General features: G+C 29.7%; 2 protein-coding genes across 2 annotated transcripts in view; one reads left to right on the top strand and one right to left on the bottom strand.

Annotated features, from left to right (window-relative positions):
* The window catches only part of LOC143912339 (uncharacterized), a 976,232-nt gene that overhangs the window by 740,803 nt on the left and 219,284 nt on the right, over window positions 1–16,145 (top strand). The window lies entirely within an intron of this gene.
* Window positions 1–16,145, bottom strand: part of LOC143912073 (sphingomyelin phosphodiesterase) — a 40,494-nt gene that overhangs the window by 10,139 nt on the left and 14,210 nt on the right. The window contains exon 2 of the mRNA XM_077431245.1: window positions 1,995–2,107. Coding sequence (XP_077287371.1) covers window positions 1,995–2,061 — 67 coding nt within the window. The 5' untranslated portion in view covers window positions 2,062–2,107. The remainder of the gene's footprint in view (window positions 1–1,994; window positions 2,108–16,145) is intronic.

Genomic DNA, 16,145 nt, shown 5'->3' with positions numbered 1-16,145 from the left:
AAATTTTGTCTTTGTGACCATCAAAATTTGACTAATAATCCAATTACCATTAATTTTATCAGCATTTGTATAACTAATTCAGGGTAAAAAAATTAAATCACAATAAAAATTAACCAAAAAACAAAAATATTTAGTTCTGAACAGGGCCAGATGACAAGAGAGACTGAACGTTTAGAAGTTCATTCATGAAAACATAATGTTTTTACCCCCAATCCCACATCTAGGACGGTAAATGGGTTACATCCCAAATGTGAATTGCTACCAGGATAACTGCCGCTACGAAAATCGCTCGCGCGGATCTCCTGTCGCACAGGAAAATTGCCGTACAGAAAACTGCTAAAATATTGCTCAACAAATGCTTTTTTACGAGATTTGGGCAGTTTTCTGTATGGCAATTTTTCTATGCGACGAATTTTCGTGCGACAGGAAACCCGCGCAAGCGATTTTCGTAGCGGCGGTTATCTTGGTAGCGATTCACATTTGGGATGTAATCACCGAACCATCTAGGACATTATTATTGTGATGACCAACCAATACTCAACATCCTTGAATAAATGGCAGTCGCAAAGATAATAGAACATAAAAGACCTAGCTCTACGCGGACCGAAGCTCTACCTACTATCCCGTTGTTTCCTCGAATTATATTTCGGGTGTGTTACAAGTAACTTACAGCAGCAATCTGCAAGTATACAACAAGACAACGTAATTGCATTTTAAAAAGTACGATGTCTTGTTTCATATTTTTAAGGAAAACAATTTTTTCGACTCTCATTCCTTACGGCCGCCTGTGTGCGTTGCACACATTTGTACATATGGTAGGCGCGGCCCTGGTAGTTCTTAGGAGTCCATTCGACGTGGAGATCATTTGATTATGCAGGGCAGTGAATAGAAATTACATTAGAATTAGTCGGCTTCAATATAATAATAATTTGTGCAAAACAAAACAATAATTTAAATTAGAGAACCGTACATATGTGTATATTGTTATAAGAGAAAAGCACTGGAAATCCCAAAACGATGTCGAATGATACACTCATGACGAATACTCTGTCGCTAACAGGGACTGAGGTTATATTATATTATTCGCAGAATTCAGCACGCAAGTTCAATCACCTTATCACCGTCGGTACAAAAACAATTATGTATATGGTATATAAAAATTTATATATGTATAAAAGGAAGTGTGTCAAAATGTGAAAAAATTATAGAATAATTTTTAGCGTTGTATGGAAATATTAATTTTGCAGTACATATTATATTACATACATATTATGTACATTTTTAATTTATAACTCTTCCAATTAAAAAATAATTAAATGCGACTTAGACTTATTATTTCTAATTGTACATATTATTCAAATTTAAAAAAATATACATTTTAAGGTCTGTTCATACCTATCCAGCACGAATATATAATGTATCAAAGAATACTGTCCGTACTTGCAAGATACCTGTTGCTGCCGGTTCGTGCTGGATAGGTATGAACAGACCTTTATGCGTATTACGTAAATTTTAACGATTCCATTGATGTGGCTAGAAGTTTAATAAGTGACAGTGTGATTTTTTGAAATTATTATACATTTAGTATTTTGAATCGATAATGAATTTATGAAATGTAGATAGGTATAATAATACCGTACGATTCGTACGAAAAATATGCGGCACAAATTCGATAACGAAAAAACGTAGTAGGTAGTAATATTATGCTGCTATGATCCCGCTAACTAACATCGGGTTATTTAAATCAGTCATGATGACCTCGCGCGACTGAACAATCAGTTTATATTGAATATGTAAATGCAATAACACAACAAACTATGACACAAACAAATAAGTTTGTTTGCAAAGCGTTTCTTAAAAAAACACTTTGCAAACAAACGTTTGCTTTTGACAGACATTTGGCGATAAGGAAGGAATTTACAAAGTTTAACATTTTTGTAGGGTTAAAAAGACTACTAAAAGATGTTTGCATGAATAGGTATTGGGAAACTCACCTGTGACAATTGCACTTTGTATGAATAATATTGTCAAAGATGATATCCATGATATCCTGATTATCATAATATGAACAAGGGATGTATTCTGCTTCTGCCTATTTTGGCGGCGTCTGGAAATAAAATAAATTAAAAACACATTATTATTAAGGACTTTCATTAAAATATACACGAACGACAAAAGAAAAACCAATGCAAATAACAGACTTATTTATGCACATACATACACATATGTACATACTATATTCAATAATGTTATTTTGAAACAATAAAATTAATCACATAATAGTAAATCATTTTTTTTATTTAATCACCTGATTATTAATAATAAACGTGTATTCGATTTAAAAAATATATATTCATATGTATGTACATACTGATGTACAAAAATATACAAATAAATTGCATTAATTTTTTAAGTCTAGAGCTTTATAATAAGTCTTGACCCGTATTGTTTTAATAAATAATATAATGTAAAATATTAAAATCTAAATAAACGTAAAAATAACATTAAAAAGTAAATTAATAAAAATCAAACGACGTAATAACTTTATTTTAAAATTATTACACAAAATGATTATGATGTGTGAACATCGTATGTATGTACATACATACATATGTAAATTTTGATTTACATCCTCTTCAATGATAACATAAATGAACAAAATATCCATTATCAAACTAAGATAACAAATCAGTAGTTCTAAGTTATAAGTAAAGATCCGCATCGGGTCGATGCTTTTGGCACAAAAAATGCTTTTCAACAATGCTGTTTTGCTCTCTTGATTTGTATTCTGACGGAGCGGTCTATTATTATTTGACGTGCACAAGCCAACGTTTAAGTCTACATAGTTATGAGTGTGCATTATTTTTATGAAAGTGAATATGATCAAAATTAAAGTTCAATTAACTAGCACCCTAGCACAATTAAAAATTGAAAATTCAGGGTATGGAGGTGTCAATCGAACAATAATAATAAAGGCCAATGAACATTTTATTGGAGGTAAATCAAACAAATAATAATGTAATAATTGTAAAAAAATGACAAAGCAATTATCTTCACCTTCACTTTCTATATAAGGAATAAATAATAGCACTTAAGTTAAACGTTATCCAATTTATACATACATATGTATGTATATACATATGTATGTATATACATTTTACGTATGTATGTACATATGTATTATAGTTACATACTGTGATTAAACTATTTTTCCAACGATAAATTGTGATTCTAATTTTTGCAGCATACGAATTTTTTATGTACAAAACTACGAGGACATCTACTTTTCCAACGACTCGTTTCACGAAATTTACTCGTATCTCAGAATGTGGACTCACGAAAAAATGTACAATAAATAGAAAACAAAACAAAATATGTCAGAAACTGAGTCCGCAACCATTTTTAAAATTACATTTTAAATTTCTCTACATATGTATATTTACGTATTGTGATTTGCATTTATTTGTATAAATCTAAGTGAATTTGTGTTCCCGAAGTGAAATAATGGACGTATTTTTTGACGAGAAGAGTTCAATTAAATGAATCATCGTTTGGAGAACAAAATGCATCACTATGTACATATGATGTTACATTGACAGATAGCTGAATAAATTAGTTTGTGAAGCACTGCTCTATATACAGCAGTAAAATCTATAAATGATCCTGCGTGTAAATAAAATGGCAAATAATTTTGACCCAAAATACTCTAATAGGAATTCATCTGTTGTTCAACCTTAATTTCTCTTTCTTGCTTACTATTTAAAAAAAAACCGCTTTGTCGTATTGTTTTTGTCGTTTTAGCTTGTTTTTTTTTATTCCAGTGCATTTTCTTTGAAAAATGCCAAAAACACGAGAAAAGAATCGCAAAGGAAACAGGGCTCAGATTGTTGTAATATGAAAATTTACAAGGGTAAGAATAGATAGAAATTCTCTATAAAAGTGTAATGTTCTCATTTTAACGACTGTGTATTTAAATTTAAAACAATTTAAACTATTATTCTGTTTTTAACAAGTACGGTGCACTAATGATACTTGAAAATAAAGTATTCCAAACTCTACTAAATTCGAAGGTTTTATTATTCCACGTATTGAACTAAATTACCACGGCACCAAAAATTAAAAATTGTTCAATCTCGCATGTCCCACTGAGAAAACTTGAATTTAGCGAAGTATCAGATAAATTAGAAATGATTAATTTAAAAAATCCTGACTCGTCACATATGTACAACTGATAAAAACCTGGTAAAAATACTCCTTTGAAGATACTCTTCCCCCAACATTGCTCCATTGAGCTCATATTCTATCCAAGGCTTTCTCAAACATCCGATACAATTTTATGATTAAACATGATTTTTTTTTTCTTATCATGTTTTACATATTATAATATAATGTTTTAAAAGCACAAGTCATCTATTACCCCGTCATTAAATTACGATTAAGCCCTCCCTTAAGTAATATACAACATGGTTTTTTTAAGGGGAGATCGGTAGAGACTCACCTGCCTAATTTCACTAGTACTCTCACATCATATATGGACAAACGAATCCAAATAGACGTCGTTTATACGGATTTCTCTAAAGCTTTTGATAAAATCAATCATAACCTATTACTCAATAAACTTTGGTCCCTCGGAATCCGAGGAAATTTATTTCGTTGGATCTCTTTGTATATACTAAATCGTCACCAAATCATAATTCTCAATGGTTTTAGATCATCACTTAGACATATTCCTTCCGGTGTCCCACAAGGGTCGCATTTAGGTCCCTTATTCTTTTTACTCTATATTAATGATATCTCATACATCTTCAAACATTCCTTTATACTTCTTTACGCTGATGATTTAAAAATTTACAAACCAATATACACCATAGACGATTGTCATAAGATACAAGAAGATCTAGATAGATTCTCTATATATTGTTTAAATAATGATCTTTTTATTAATCTAGAAAAATGCTCTATTTTAAATTTCACTAGAAATAAGTCAATTATTACTAATCAATATCAATTAAATCATTCAATCCTTAACACGTCATCTTCTATTAAGGATCTTGGTGTAATACTCAATAATAAACTAGATATCTCTGAACATATTTCTTTTATTACCAACAAAGCATTTAAATCTCTTGGATTCCTACTCCGCTCAACAAAACCCTTTAATGATCCTTATGTACTAAAATTACTTTATTTTTGCTTTGTAAGGTCTCACCTTGAATTTGCCTCAATTATCTGGTCACCTTTTTATTTATCCCATATAAATTGTATTGAGAAAGTTCAACTTAAATTTATTAAATCCTTACGCTACCTTTTTCCTACCTATACCCATTCTAATGTTTCCGACATTTTAAAAACCCTTTCTTTTGACAATCTTTCTGTCAGGCGACGACATACTGATGCTATATTCTTCTTTAAGCTCATAAATGGTTTCCTTGATTGTTCTGATTTACTGAATAAGGTTAATTTCAGAATCCCAGTTCGGTACTCTAGACGCGTTGCACTCTTTTCACTTGATCCTTTCAATACTAATTCCCAAAAATATTTTTATCTGCAGCGCGTTTATCGTATGTTTAACGGAGAGCTGAAAGAGGTTGATCTATTTGGTATTTCCCTACATCAATTCAGATCTAACATCAAGAGAATCTTGACCGATTGATTCATTTCTTCTCCTATTTTATTTTTCCAATATTTCCAATATTTTTATACTTTAGTTTAGTTATGTAATGTGCTATTTAATCATATTATAGCTTTCATTCTTTTCCTTTTCATTTGTTTATTTTGTATTTACCTTTTTCATTTGTTTTATATTTGTAAATTTCAATTTCTTCTTATATTCTATTTTATAACCTTTTCCAAATATTTTAATACTATAGTTTAATTATGCAATGTTCTACATATTTTGTCATGCTTTTATTCTTTACTTTTTAATTTGTTTTCCTTATATTTATCTTTTTCATTTTTGTAAAAATCTATTATTGGACTCGGATGTTACATATATTATTTATTTACTATTTGTTTTTTTTTATACATATCTATGTACATCCTGTCTGTTGATTTTTCAATTAATAAAATAAAAATAAAATAAAAATAAAATAAAAATAAAATAAAAATAAAATAAAAATAAAAATAAAATAAAAATAAAATAAAAATAAAATAAAAATAAAATAAAAATAAAATAAAAATAAAATAAAAATAAAATAAAAATAAAATAAAAATAAAATAAAAATAAAATAAAAATAAAATAAAAATAAAATAAAAATAAAATAAAAATAAAATAAAAATAAAATAAAAATAAAATAAAAATAAAATAAAAATAAAATAAAAATAAAATAAAAATAAAATAAAAATAAAAATAAAATAAAAATAAAATAAAAATAAAATAAAATACATACACCCAACGCAAAGCGAAACTTATCAGTTGCATCACATGCAAATAACGATATATTTTAAAAGACTAGGAAAGGAATTTAAAATAACAGTTTTCGTATTACTCTCTACAACTCCTCTTCATCAATATGCAGCAAAAAAAAAAAGCGATTTCGTCAATAGATAACATTATGAGGGGAATCATTGTAAATTTAGAGTACAAATGAACATTTTTTTATACCTGGAGTAGATTTCATAAATCAAAAAATCGATAAAAACGGATTTTTTTTCTTCTTCAAGCTTTTCAACATATCAAGGGGACTTCAAATAATAGTAGGGAACACAATTAAATTTTTTTTTTTATTTTCATATTTAATGGGACCCCCTTTGTTTTTAATAAATAGTTTTATTCGTTTAAGTAGTGATTCATATTATTTTTTTAATAATTCATCACTAATTTCATTATAGCATACATCATAAATAATGTATTTTAATTATTTTATGGTTTTTGGTATCTTATCTCTAATTTTTTCCCTATTTTGCTTCACATATTTTCGATTATATTTAGATCCGAGCTGTTTCCAGGCCATTCAATGGAGTTTATACCTACACTATCTTTATCTTGATCGATATTTAAAAAAAAACCAAATGGTGATATACCAATGCATTAAAAATAATTGTGAAAACAATTTGAATACTCTCAAATTTTGAACGATGCGCCGATGCTGAGTCATAGTAAAATACAAGATCCTTAACCATTTCCGGTAAGCCTTCTAATGTAGGAATAACGCTTTTGTCGATGATTTTTTTATACTCCTGTGAGTTGACTATCCCATCTAGTTTAATGATTGACCCAACACCATACCGTGTGATGGCCCCCAATACCATACCACGGTGAATGTTAAACAGTCAGCGCTTAGCACGATTCTTTATAGCGTTCGCATGATTTTCGTCGTACTAGCGCCATCCCATCTGATCCAATCAGGTTGAATTTGAATTCATCTGAAAAAGTAATCGTCTCCCAATATTGAACTGTCCAATTTTTCTTCTCTTTTGACCACCAAAGACGAGTATCCTTCATTTTCTTCGTGAGGAGGGTTTTTTTTGCACGGCGCCGTTAAAATATACCAAGTTCACTTAGTTTATATTGAACTGTTCTAAGGCTTACTGTTTTTTCCAACTTCAATGAACTCAGACCTAATTTCTGACGCAGTTTTGAAACTGTTTTGAAGTAAAATTCTCTTTAAAATCCGTTCGTCTCGAGAAGCCAGTTTTTTTGCCATTTTTCCTCTTTCGAAAGGTGTTATGTCCATTGTTTTTTTATACTTCTTAGAAAATATAGTTATTGTAGGTAGAATGCGTCTCCTTTCGTCGATAAATTTCCGCAAAAGAATAATTTTCCTCCCAGAAAGTAACAATTTTTGATTTCTCGGCGATCGACAAAAATTCATATTTTACGTTCAACGCTCATAACACTAAAAAGACACGCACTACTTGAAAGTCTGGTGGAAACTGACTTTAAAAGTTTTTGGCAAGAATGCGTTGAGGTATGCTGAAAACAACTGTAAAAGTATAAACACAAAATTGCCAGAAAGTGAGATCCAATAGGGCGAAAAATGGGTCATTCCGGTAAAATTTGTGACTGATAAGCTTCGCTTTGCGCTGGTGTACATATGAAGTACATTATTTTTGCACATTATTTTTGCTTAAGAAAAAAAAATTACATTGGGGCGCAAATTTTTCCTTTACAAAAAAATCATGTTTTGAAAATTTGTGAGCGCTCATCCGATTCGTGAAGATTTTCATTTCGAGCTCTGATGTACATGGAGTAATGAAATTTAAAATAAATAAATACTAAAGCTGAAGAAAATCGATACTAAAAAATAATCTCTAGGTAATTTCATTTAATTCAAATCACACACCCATATGAAAAATATTAATTGTAATGTAATTAAGAAAATTTTAAATTTTAAATTAAAATTTCATTAACTGTACAGTATACATACATACATATAGAATTCAACATCATGTTTATTGTTTGATCAACAAAGCAAAATTCGTCACAGTCTATTAAAAAAATTCGATGAACCGTAATGATTTTTCAAGGATCCAATTCATTGGATTGTGTTAATTTACAGTGACATTAAACAGCCATTCAACTGTGTAAATATTTTATTAAATTAAAGATTTCATAAAAACATACCCTAGCATTTAAATAGAAAATGGCGATAATATTTATTACATAATTCGCGTTGCTAAGTTAACACTTTCATTGGTAAACTAACGGCAAAACGTTGCATTTACATACTATATTAGCACTATTTGAAACAAGTATTCTAAACGTCACATCATGCACTCTATTTATTATAAATATATAAAATCATCTTCTTTTTTTTATAGATTGCACTTCGTATGTATGAATGATTTTTGATGATAATATCTTTGAGGTCGGATGATGTTTAGGAATTTATAGATTTTAACCAGTACGAAAGTACAGGGTCATTACGAAAAGACGGTATTTTTTATCAATATTATAAATGTATTGTAGGTGGATTATTAAAAAACCTGAAAACATTGCACATTGCACCATCTATTTTCAAATGTATGACGTTGTACATACATATATGTATGTACATATACTTTGACGCATATGTGTACATATACTTTGACATATATGTACATATACTTTATAGAATATAGATGTATGTAAAGCCAAAATCACGCATATTGGTACAATATTTGAAAATCACTCATATTGGTACAATATTATGCATGCAAAAATATCTTTTCGTATAACCCTGTACTTTAGTATATGTTAAAATCTAAAAATTCCTAAATACCATCCAACCGCAAAGATAGCCTAAATAGAAATCGTCTACTTACACATTGATCCAAATTTTACGCTAGCTATCTTCAATTTCTATGAAAATTCAATTTTAGATTTAAAGTCTTTATATAAGTACACACATACATATGTCCATTAAATCAAACGCTAATGAAGCGATGTAACTTTTACACAGAAAATATTACGCACAACTGAAGTTGGAAAAAACTGATTATACCTATACATATATACATACATATATGTATGTCGAAATGACATAAACAATAATTGTCATTCGACTGGCGGAAATTCACAGAAGAACTTCCTGTTTAGACGCAATAAAAACATAATAAATGCTTATGACCGTGACAGTGTGCATGCAAATTTAATCGATCCTACTTTTCATGAGAACTAAGCGTGAATTATTACGTAAAAACGTATTTCATAAACTATCATATTACATACATACATACATGTGTATAAATAAGTAAAACAATTGCGTTGGAATGAAATATATATGTGAAAAACTAATTTTGTCCGCTAATTATGTAGGTCATTTTAACGTTATCGTCCGAGAGACCAAACTAGTAAACTCGATCTAAGTACACTCGTACCGCGTCAACTTGGTATATCATTCATTGATCAATCGACCTATCAATAGTTCTGTGCATAATTACCAATACCACGAATGACACCATGCATATCACATTTCAGTTGAATTAGAATGTAGGTACATATCATATATATATTTGTAATTAAATTGATATTATTTATATTTTGACGATATTTGTAAAAAAATGATTTCATTTATCGCGGGCGCCGGGAATCGAACCTCGGACCCTCAGTTCCAAACGTGACCGTTCACGAGCGGGTGAGCCTCGCCTCATTCTCGCCCAGAGGATGTGTTGTAAATACACATCATATGTATATACAATATATATATATATATATATATATATATATATATATATATATATATATATATATATATATACACTTGAACCGGAACGTAAAAAATAACGATACGAAGTCCTAGCTGGGATGCCCTAGAATAGAGCATCGTAACGTGAGTGACGCGGCAGTTTTGGTGCCACGAACATCACTTCGATCTAACGCTTGCGATCACGTGTGAGGGAGAAAACCGATGTTAGTTAACATTTTGTCACCTATGTATGTATGTACTAGCTAATGACTGCCGATGAAGTGCGTAGTATGTACGTAGCTGACAAACTCTACGAATCGTAAGCAATGAGTGCTGCGAATATCAAGAGGTTGCGTGGCTCTGCCCTAGAATATACCATGCTCTAAAACTTAGTATACGGTTCGAACATCTTAGTTGACATAAGAATTGCATATATAATATTTCTTATAATTGCCAAGTGAACTGAAATACAGTATAATTGTTTGTAGCGATGGAAACTCTTAGTATTATGTAAGCATTTACATAATATTTATCTCAATACTTAATTTTTCCTTTCTATGGATCTTATAGCAAAAGCAATTTATATGTATTATATAAAGAAAAAAAAGTCAACAGTACATTTTACAAGAAAGTGATAATTTTACTAGTGGATAAAACCCATGGGAAGTATTACGACATTACACAATATATACGATGTATGTATATATGTACATACATATGTACAATTTAAAAAAAAACTACGTTTAGATTCCTTCGGAATGTCATATTTATTTAGAATGCAGGTCAAATTTAAACTACGTGGTAGGTCAGGTTCACAAGTTACTTTCGAATAAGGAGAGGATGAATTCGGTTACAGGTTTTGGACATCCAAACCGATGTTGGCGGCTGCCAGTGGTTAGTGGGCCAGTATGTTAGTCCGTTATGTCATATGGTTTTTCATCATGTGCCACAATCATGCATAATTCATATTGTTAAAAGGAAAGAAAATACCCAAATTATTTTTACTCATTGCCAGCAGAATTCAAATCCGGAACATTTCAATCATAGTCAGAACTATTCACTGACAACTCGAAGGCGAATTTTCTAGTCCTTTCGGGGTCAAATGGAAAGGGCAAATCGATACTCGCAAGAATTCAAATTACTGTACTTGAACCAGTTTTAATACACACCATACAAATTTGACATTGTCATCAGTTTTACGAATGATTTATCTCGCATTCTACAAGTACAGATTGTGTCATTCTTGTCAGCCGTTCTACTGTCTACATATACTGTCCACATTACTGACGATGTAGTAATTTACATGTAGTGCTTGCTAGAGAAAAATTGAGTAACGTCGCCAATTATACCATATTTGGAATACGCCGAAAGTGGAAACGCACTGATCTCGAAGAGAAATCATGTTATAGTACTATATATATAAGTATGTATGTACGTACATACATATATATATATATATATATAATATATATATATATATATATATATATATATATATATATATATATATATATATATATATGTATATATATATAATATATATGCACATCATATGTATGTACAATATATATATATATATAATATATATATATATATATATAATATATATATATATATATAATATATATATATATATATATATATAAATATAAATAATATATATATATATATATAATATATATATATATATATATATATATATATATATAATATTATATATATAATAATAATAATAATAATAATAATAATAGCTTTTATTCCAGACGATGAGGAGAATAGTGCAATCCCCAACGCCCATATAAATAATATATAGATAATAAAAAAAAAAAAAAAAAAAAAAAAAAAAGTATTGAAAAATAGTAAACAAAAAATAAATAAATAAATACATAAGTAAATATATAAATATTACTGATAATAAATAATATTAATAATAAATAATAATAATAATAATATAATAATAATAATAATTATAATAAATAAATAATAATAAATAAGTCTAATAATAATAAATAATAATAATTTAATGTCTATTCAAGGCGGTCGGTGTAGCAGTTTCCATCCATCGAACATACAATGAAGAATGCAAATGAGAAGATGCAGCAGCAAGAAGACAATTAGGCGATAAAAATATACGAAGACGTAGAGAGGCCGCTCTCATCCTGAGAATGGCTTCAAAATGAGGCACATGCCCTTCTACAAACATTTGCGACGCGCTACAGCTCTAGGTAACCCGAAAAGAGCACGGTAACAGTTGTTGTATTGTACCTTTATCTTCCTCATCGTCTCCCGCTTGTATCTGGTCCATAATTCACCAGTATAGAGGCTAGTACAAAAGGACATAAATAATTGTCTCTTAACCTCTACACTGGAGTGGAAAAATCGTCTAGCCAGCATATTTGCCCTTACACAAATGGCTCTTCTTTGTCTTTCGATGTCACGGTCATCAGATAGATCCTCCGTCAGCAAGTGTCCCAGATACTTGACTTCCCTAACAGTTTCAAGATTACGCCCATCTAAAATAATGTTGGGGACGAAATGAGGACCTCGACCGTATCGGAAAATCAGTACCATGGATTTACTCGTATTATACCGCATATTATGTTCTGCAGCATAACTCGAGCAAACTTCCAGGAGGCGATTCAGAGCTGACGGAGAAGGCGCCAAGATCACCATATATATATATATATATATATATATATATATATATATATATATATATATATATATATATATATATATATATATATATTGTATGTTTTATATTGTATTGTTGTTGTTGTATATATGTATTGTATGTTGTCCGTTTTATGTGACTGCTGGTGTATATATATATATATATATATATATATATATATATATATATATATATATATATATATATATATATATATATAAATATATATATATATATACACCAGCAGTCACATAAAACGGAACGCTTGTGAATTTTACGACTTCGAGGCCATTAGAGGATTATCCCTTTATGTGTAGGGTTTTTAACGACCAAATATTCTAAATATGATTGAGTATGATTTTCTAAGATTTGAGTTCAGTTTAGTGTGGGTTTTCGAGGAGAAAGCATCAAATTCGAATTTTAACACGTCAACATGAAAAAACGAGCTCAGTTATCATTGCAGAAGAGTGTAAAAATCGCGACATTGGCGAGTTCAGAATTTTCCTTTCGGTCAATTTCCAAGAAAATGGGATGTTCTATATCGACTGTTTCGAGAATACTGGAAAAAAAAAAGATAATCTGGAAGTTTTGATCGTAAGAAGGGGACCGGACTGAAAAGATGCACATCGGAGAGGCAAGACCGTGTAATAACCAGATTATCTTTACAGCAGCGATTCAAAACTGCTGTAGAAATAAGAACAGATGTATCTTCACAATTTTCCATGGAAATCAGCGACTCAACAGTAAGAAGGCGACTCAGAGAAGCTGGACTGTACTTTCGGAAAGCTGCAAAAAAACCACTACTAACCAAGAGAATGAAAAACAATCGATTGGAATGGGCGTAAGCACATGAAAATTGGAGTCCATCAGATTGGCAACGAGTGATACTTTCCGACGAATCAAAGTTTAACCTCTATAGTCCTGATGGTTTTCCGTATGTCCGAAGGAAAGTTGGCGAAAGGTATAATGAAAATTGTACCCTTAAAACTGTTAAGCATCCTCCAAGTCAAATGGTCTGGGGATGCTTTTCGTACCATAACATTGGACAATTGGAGTTTCTACAAGGTGCCATCGATGGAAAAAAATATAAAAAAATTTTAGAAGAAAGCTTTGTCCCATCGATGGAAAACCACCTTTCATATTCCGATGATATAATTTTTCAAGATGACTCTGCCCATTGTCATCGAGCTAAATTGATGAGTATTCATTTTATTTGATAGCATTGAATATAAATTATAAAATTTTAATCAAAAATCTGACTTTTTTTTTTACTTTTTTTTAGGTTCGGAACTATTTACAAGAAATGGGTGTAAAGACACTACCATGGCCTGGAAATAGTCCCGATTTAAATCCAATCGAAAATTTATGGATGTGTATCGAGTACAGGATAAGTAAGAACAATGTTACTACTCTTAAATCGTTGAAAGAAATAATAGAAAAGATATGGTACGAAGACCTCCCAATCGAAAATTTAAAAACTTTAGTAGATTCTATGCCAAACCGAATAAAAGAAGTTATAAAATCGAAAGGAGCCGCTACAAAATATTAATTTCTTTTTTATAAGTTGTAAATAATAATATGTGACTGTAATAAAATTAAAAATGTATATGTATAGTGCTATTTTCATTTCAAATTTCATTTAACCGTGAAGTCGACGCACGGTCGTAAAATCTGCCCTCCATTAAATTTCTCCCCAACTCATTTTTATCACCTTTTTTTTTCACGTTTGGTGTTACACGAATGCACTATGGTACAACCTATCATTTAAATGACTTTCAGTTTTGGTTTTATATAAGATTACCGAAATTTCACGCAAAAACATGTTTCGCTTAAGCGTTCCGTTTTATGTGACTGCTGCTGTATATATATATATATATATATATATATATATATATATATATATATATATATATATATATATATATATATATATATATATATAAAACCATCTTTCAAATTCTGATGATGTCATATTCCAAGATGACTCTGCCCCTTGTCATCGAGCTAAATTAGTGAGTATTAATTTTATTTAACGATATTGAATGTAATTAATAATATTTAGATCAAAAAACTTAAATATTTTTTTTTAGGCTCGGGTTTATTTTCAGGAATTCGGTGTAAAAACATTAACATGGCTTGGGAATAGTACCGATTTAAACCCAATTGAAAATTTATGGATGGCTATTAAATATAGGATTTGTAAAACAAATGTGTCTAGCCATCAATCATTAAAAGAGACCATTGAAAAAGTATGGTATGAAGACTTCCCCATCGACATTTTAAGAAACTTAATAGATTCTATGCCTAACAGTATAAAAGCCGTCATAAAATTAAAAGGAGCCGCAACAAAATATTAATTAAGTTTTTATAATTTGTAAATAATACCATGTGACTAATAAAATAAAAAGTTTACGCTCAACTGTGTTTTTTCATTTAAAATTTCATTCAACTGTGGAGACTGCGTTTGTCATAAAAACCGGCTCGGACTAAAATTCTCCTTACCTTTTTTGTTGTTGTTTATTTTCTTAACGATTGTCGTTAAAATAAAGCAATATGATATAATCTACCATTTTAATGACTTTGGGTGTTTATTTTATTTAAGATCACTGAAATTTCACGCAAAATCACATTTTTCTATGGTGTTCCGGTTTCCGAAACCGTGACTGTACATATGTATGTATGTAGGTATATTTTCGCTAATTTGACAAACTTACTAAACTTTGTCTTTAGATGTCGATCAGGAGTCCTTTCAACATTATAGTTTTGAAAGTGTGTACATATTTTCTTCCCAAATTCTACATATTTTAATTAAACTATGTACATACATACCACGTCACGAAGTATTGATCAAGCGTTAAATCAGAGTCAAATTGACCGTCAAGAAGTGAATATTCAAATTGCGAGAATTACAAACAATGAACATAACTGCGTTAAACATACGACCGGGAACTAATCAAATGTAATATACACTTACTTGGAAAAGTAGAGTGAGCAGATGAAAGATTTTTTATGAGGATTAAGACTGTACCTACCTGTGCTTTAAGTTCACTAATGTATTTAATGTATGTAAATTTATAACACATTTGATGTTTTTATACATTCCATCATCAAATTCCCACACGAAAAACCAAGAAATACCCGTGAAAGCAAAAAATATTCAATACAATTTAATGAAATCAAAAGCTAGTTCAATATTAAATAATAAAAGCGAATCGCAAATGATTTAATGCATTTTTGTTTGTGTGTTCCACTTGAATATGTTGTCCAAGTCTTATTATTATAATTTTCTACGTGCATAAAACCAAAGATTCTTATCAGAAGCAAATAATAAAAATTAATAATGTACGCATCGACCATAAAGC

The sequence above is a fragment of the Arctopsyche grandis genome, chromosome 1 (genome assembly GCF_051622035.1).
Source record: "Arctopsyche grandis isolate Sample6627 chromosome 1, ASM5162203v2, whole genome shotgun sequence".
In the NCBI taxonomy this organism is placed as follows: domain Eukaryota; kingdom Metazoa; phylum Arthropoda; class Insecta; order Trichoptera; family Hydropsychidae; genus Arctopsyche; species Arctopsyche grandis.
This window is presented reverse-complemented; position numbering and strand designations above follow the sequence as displayed.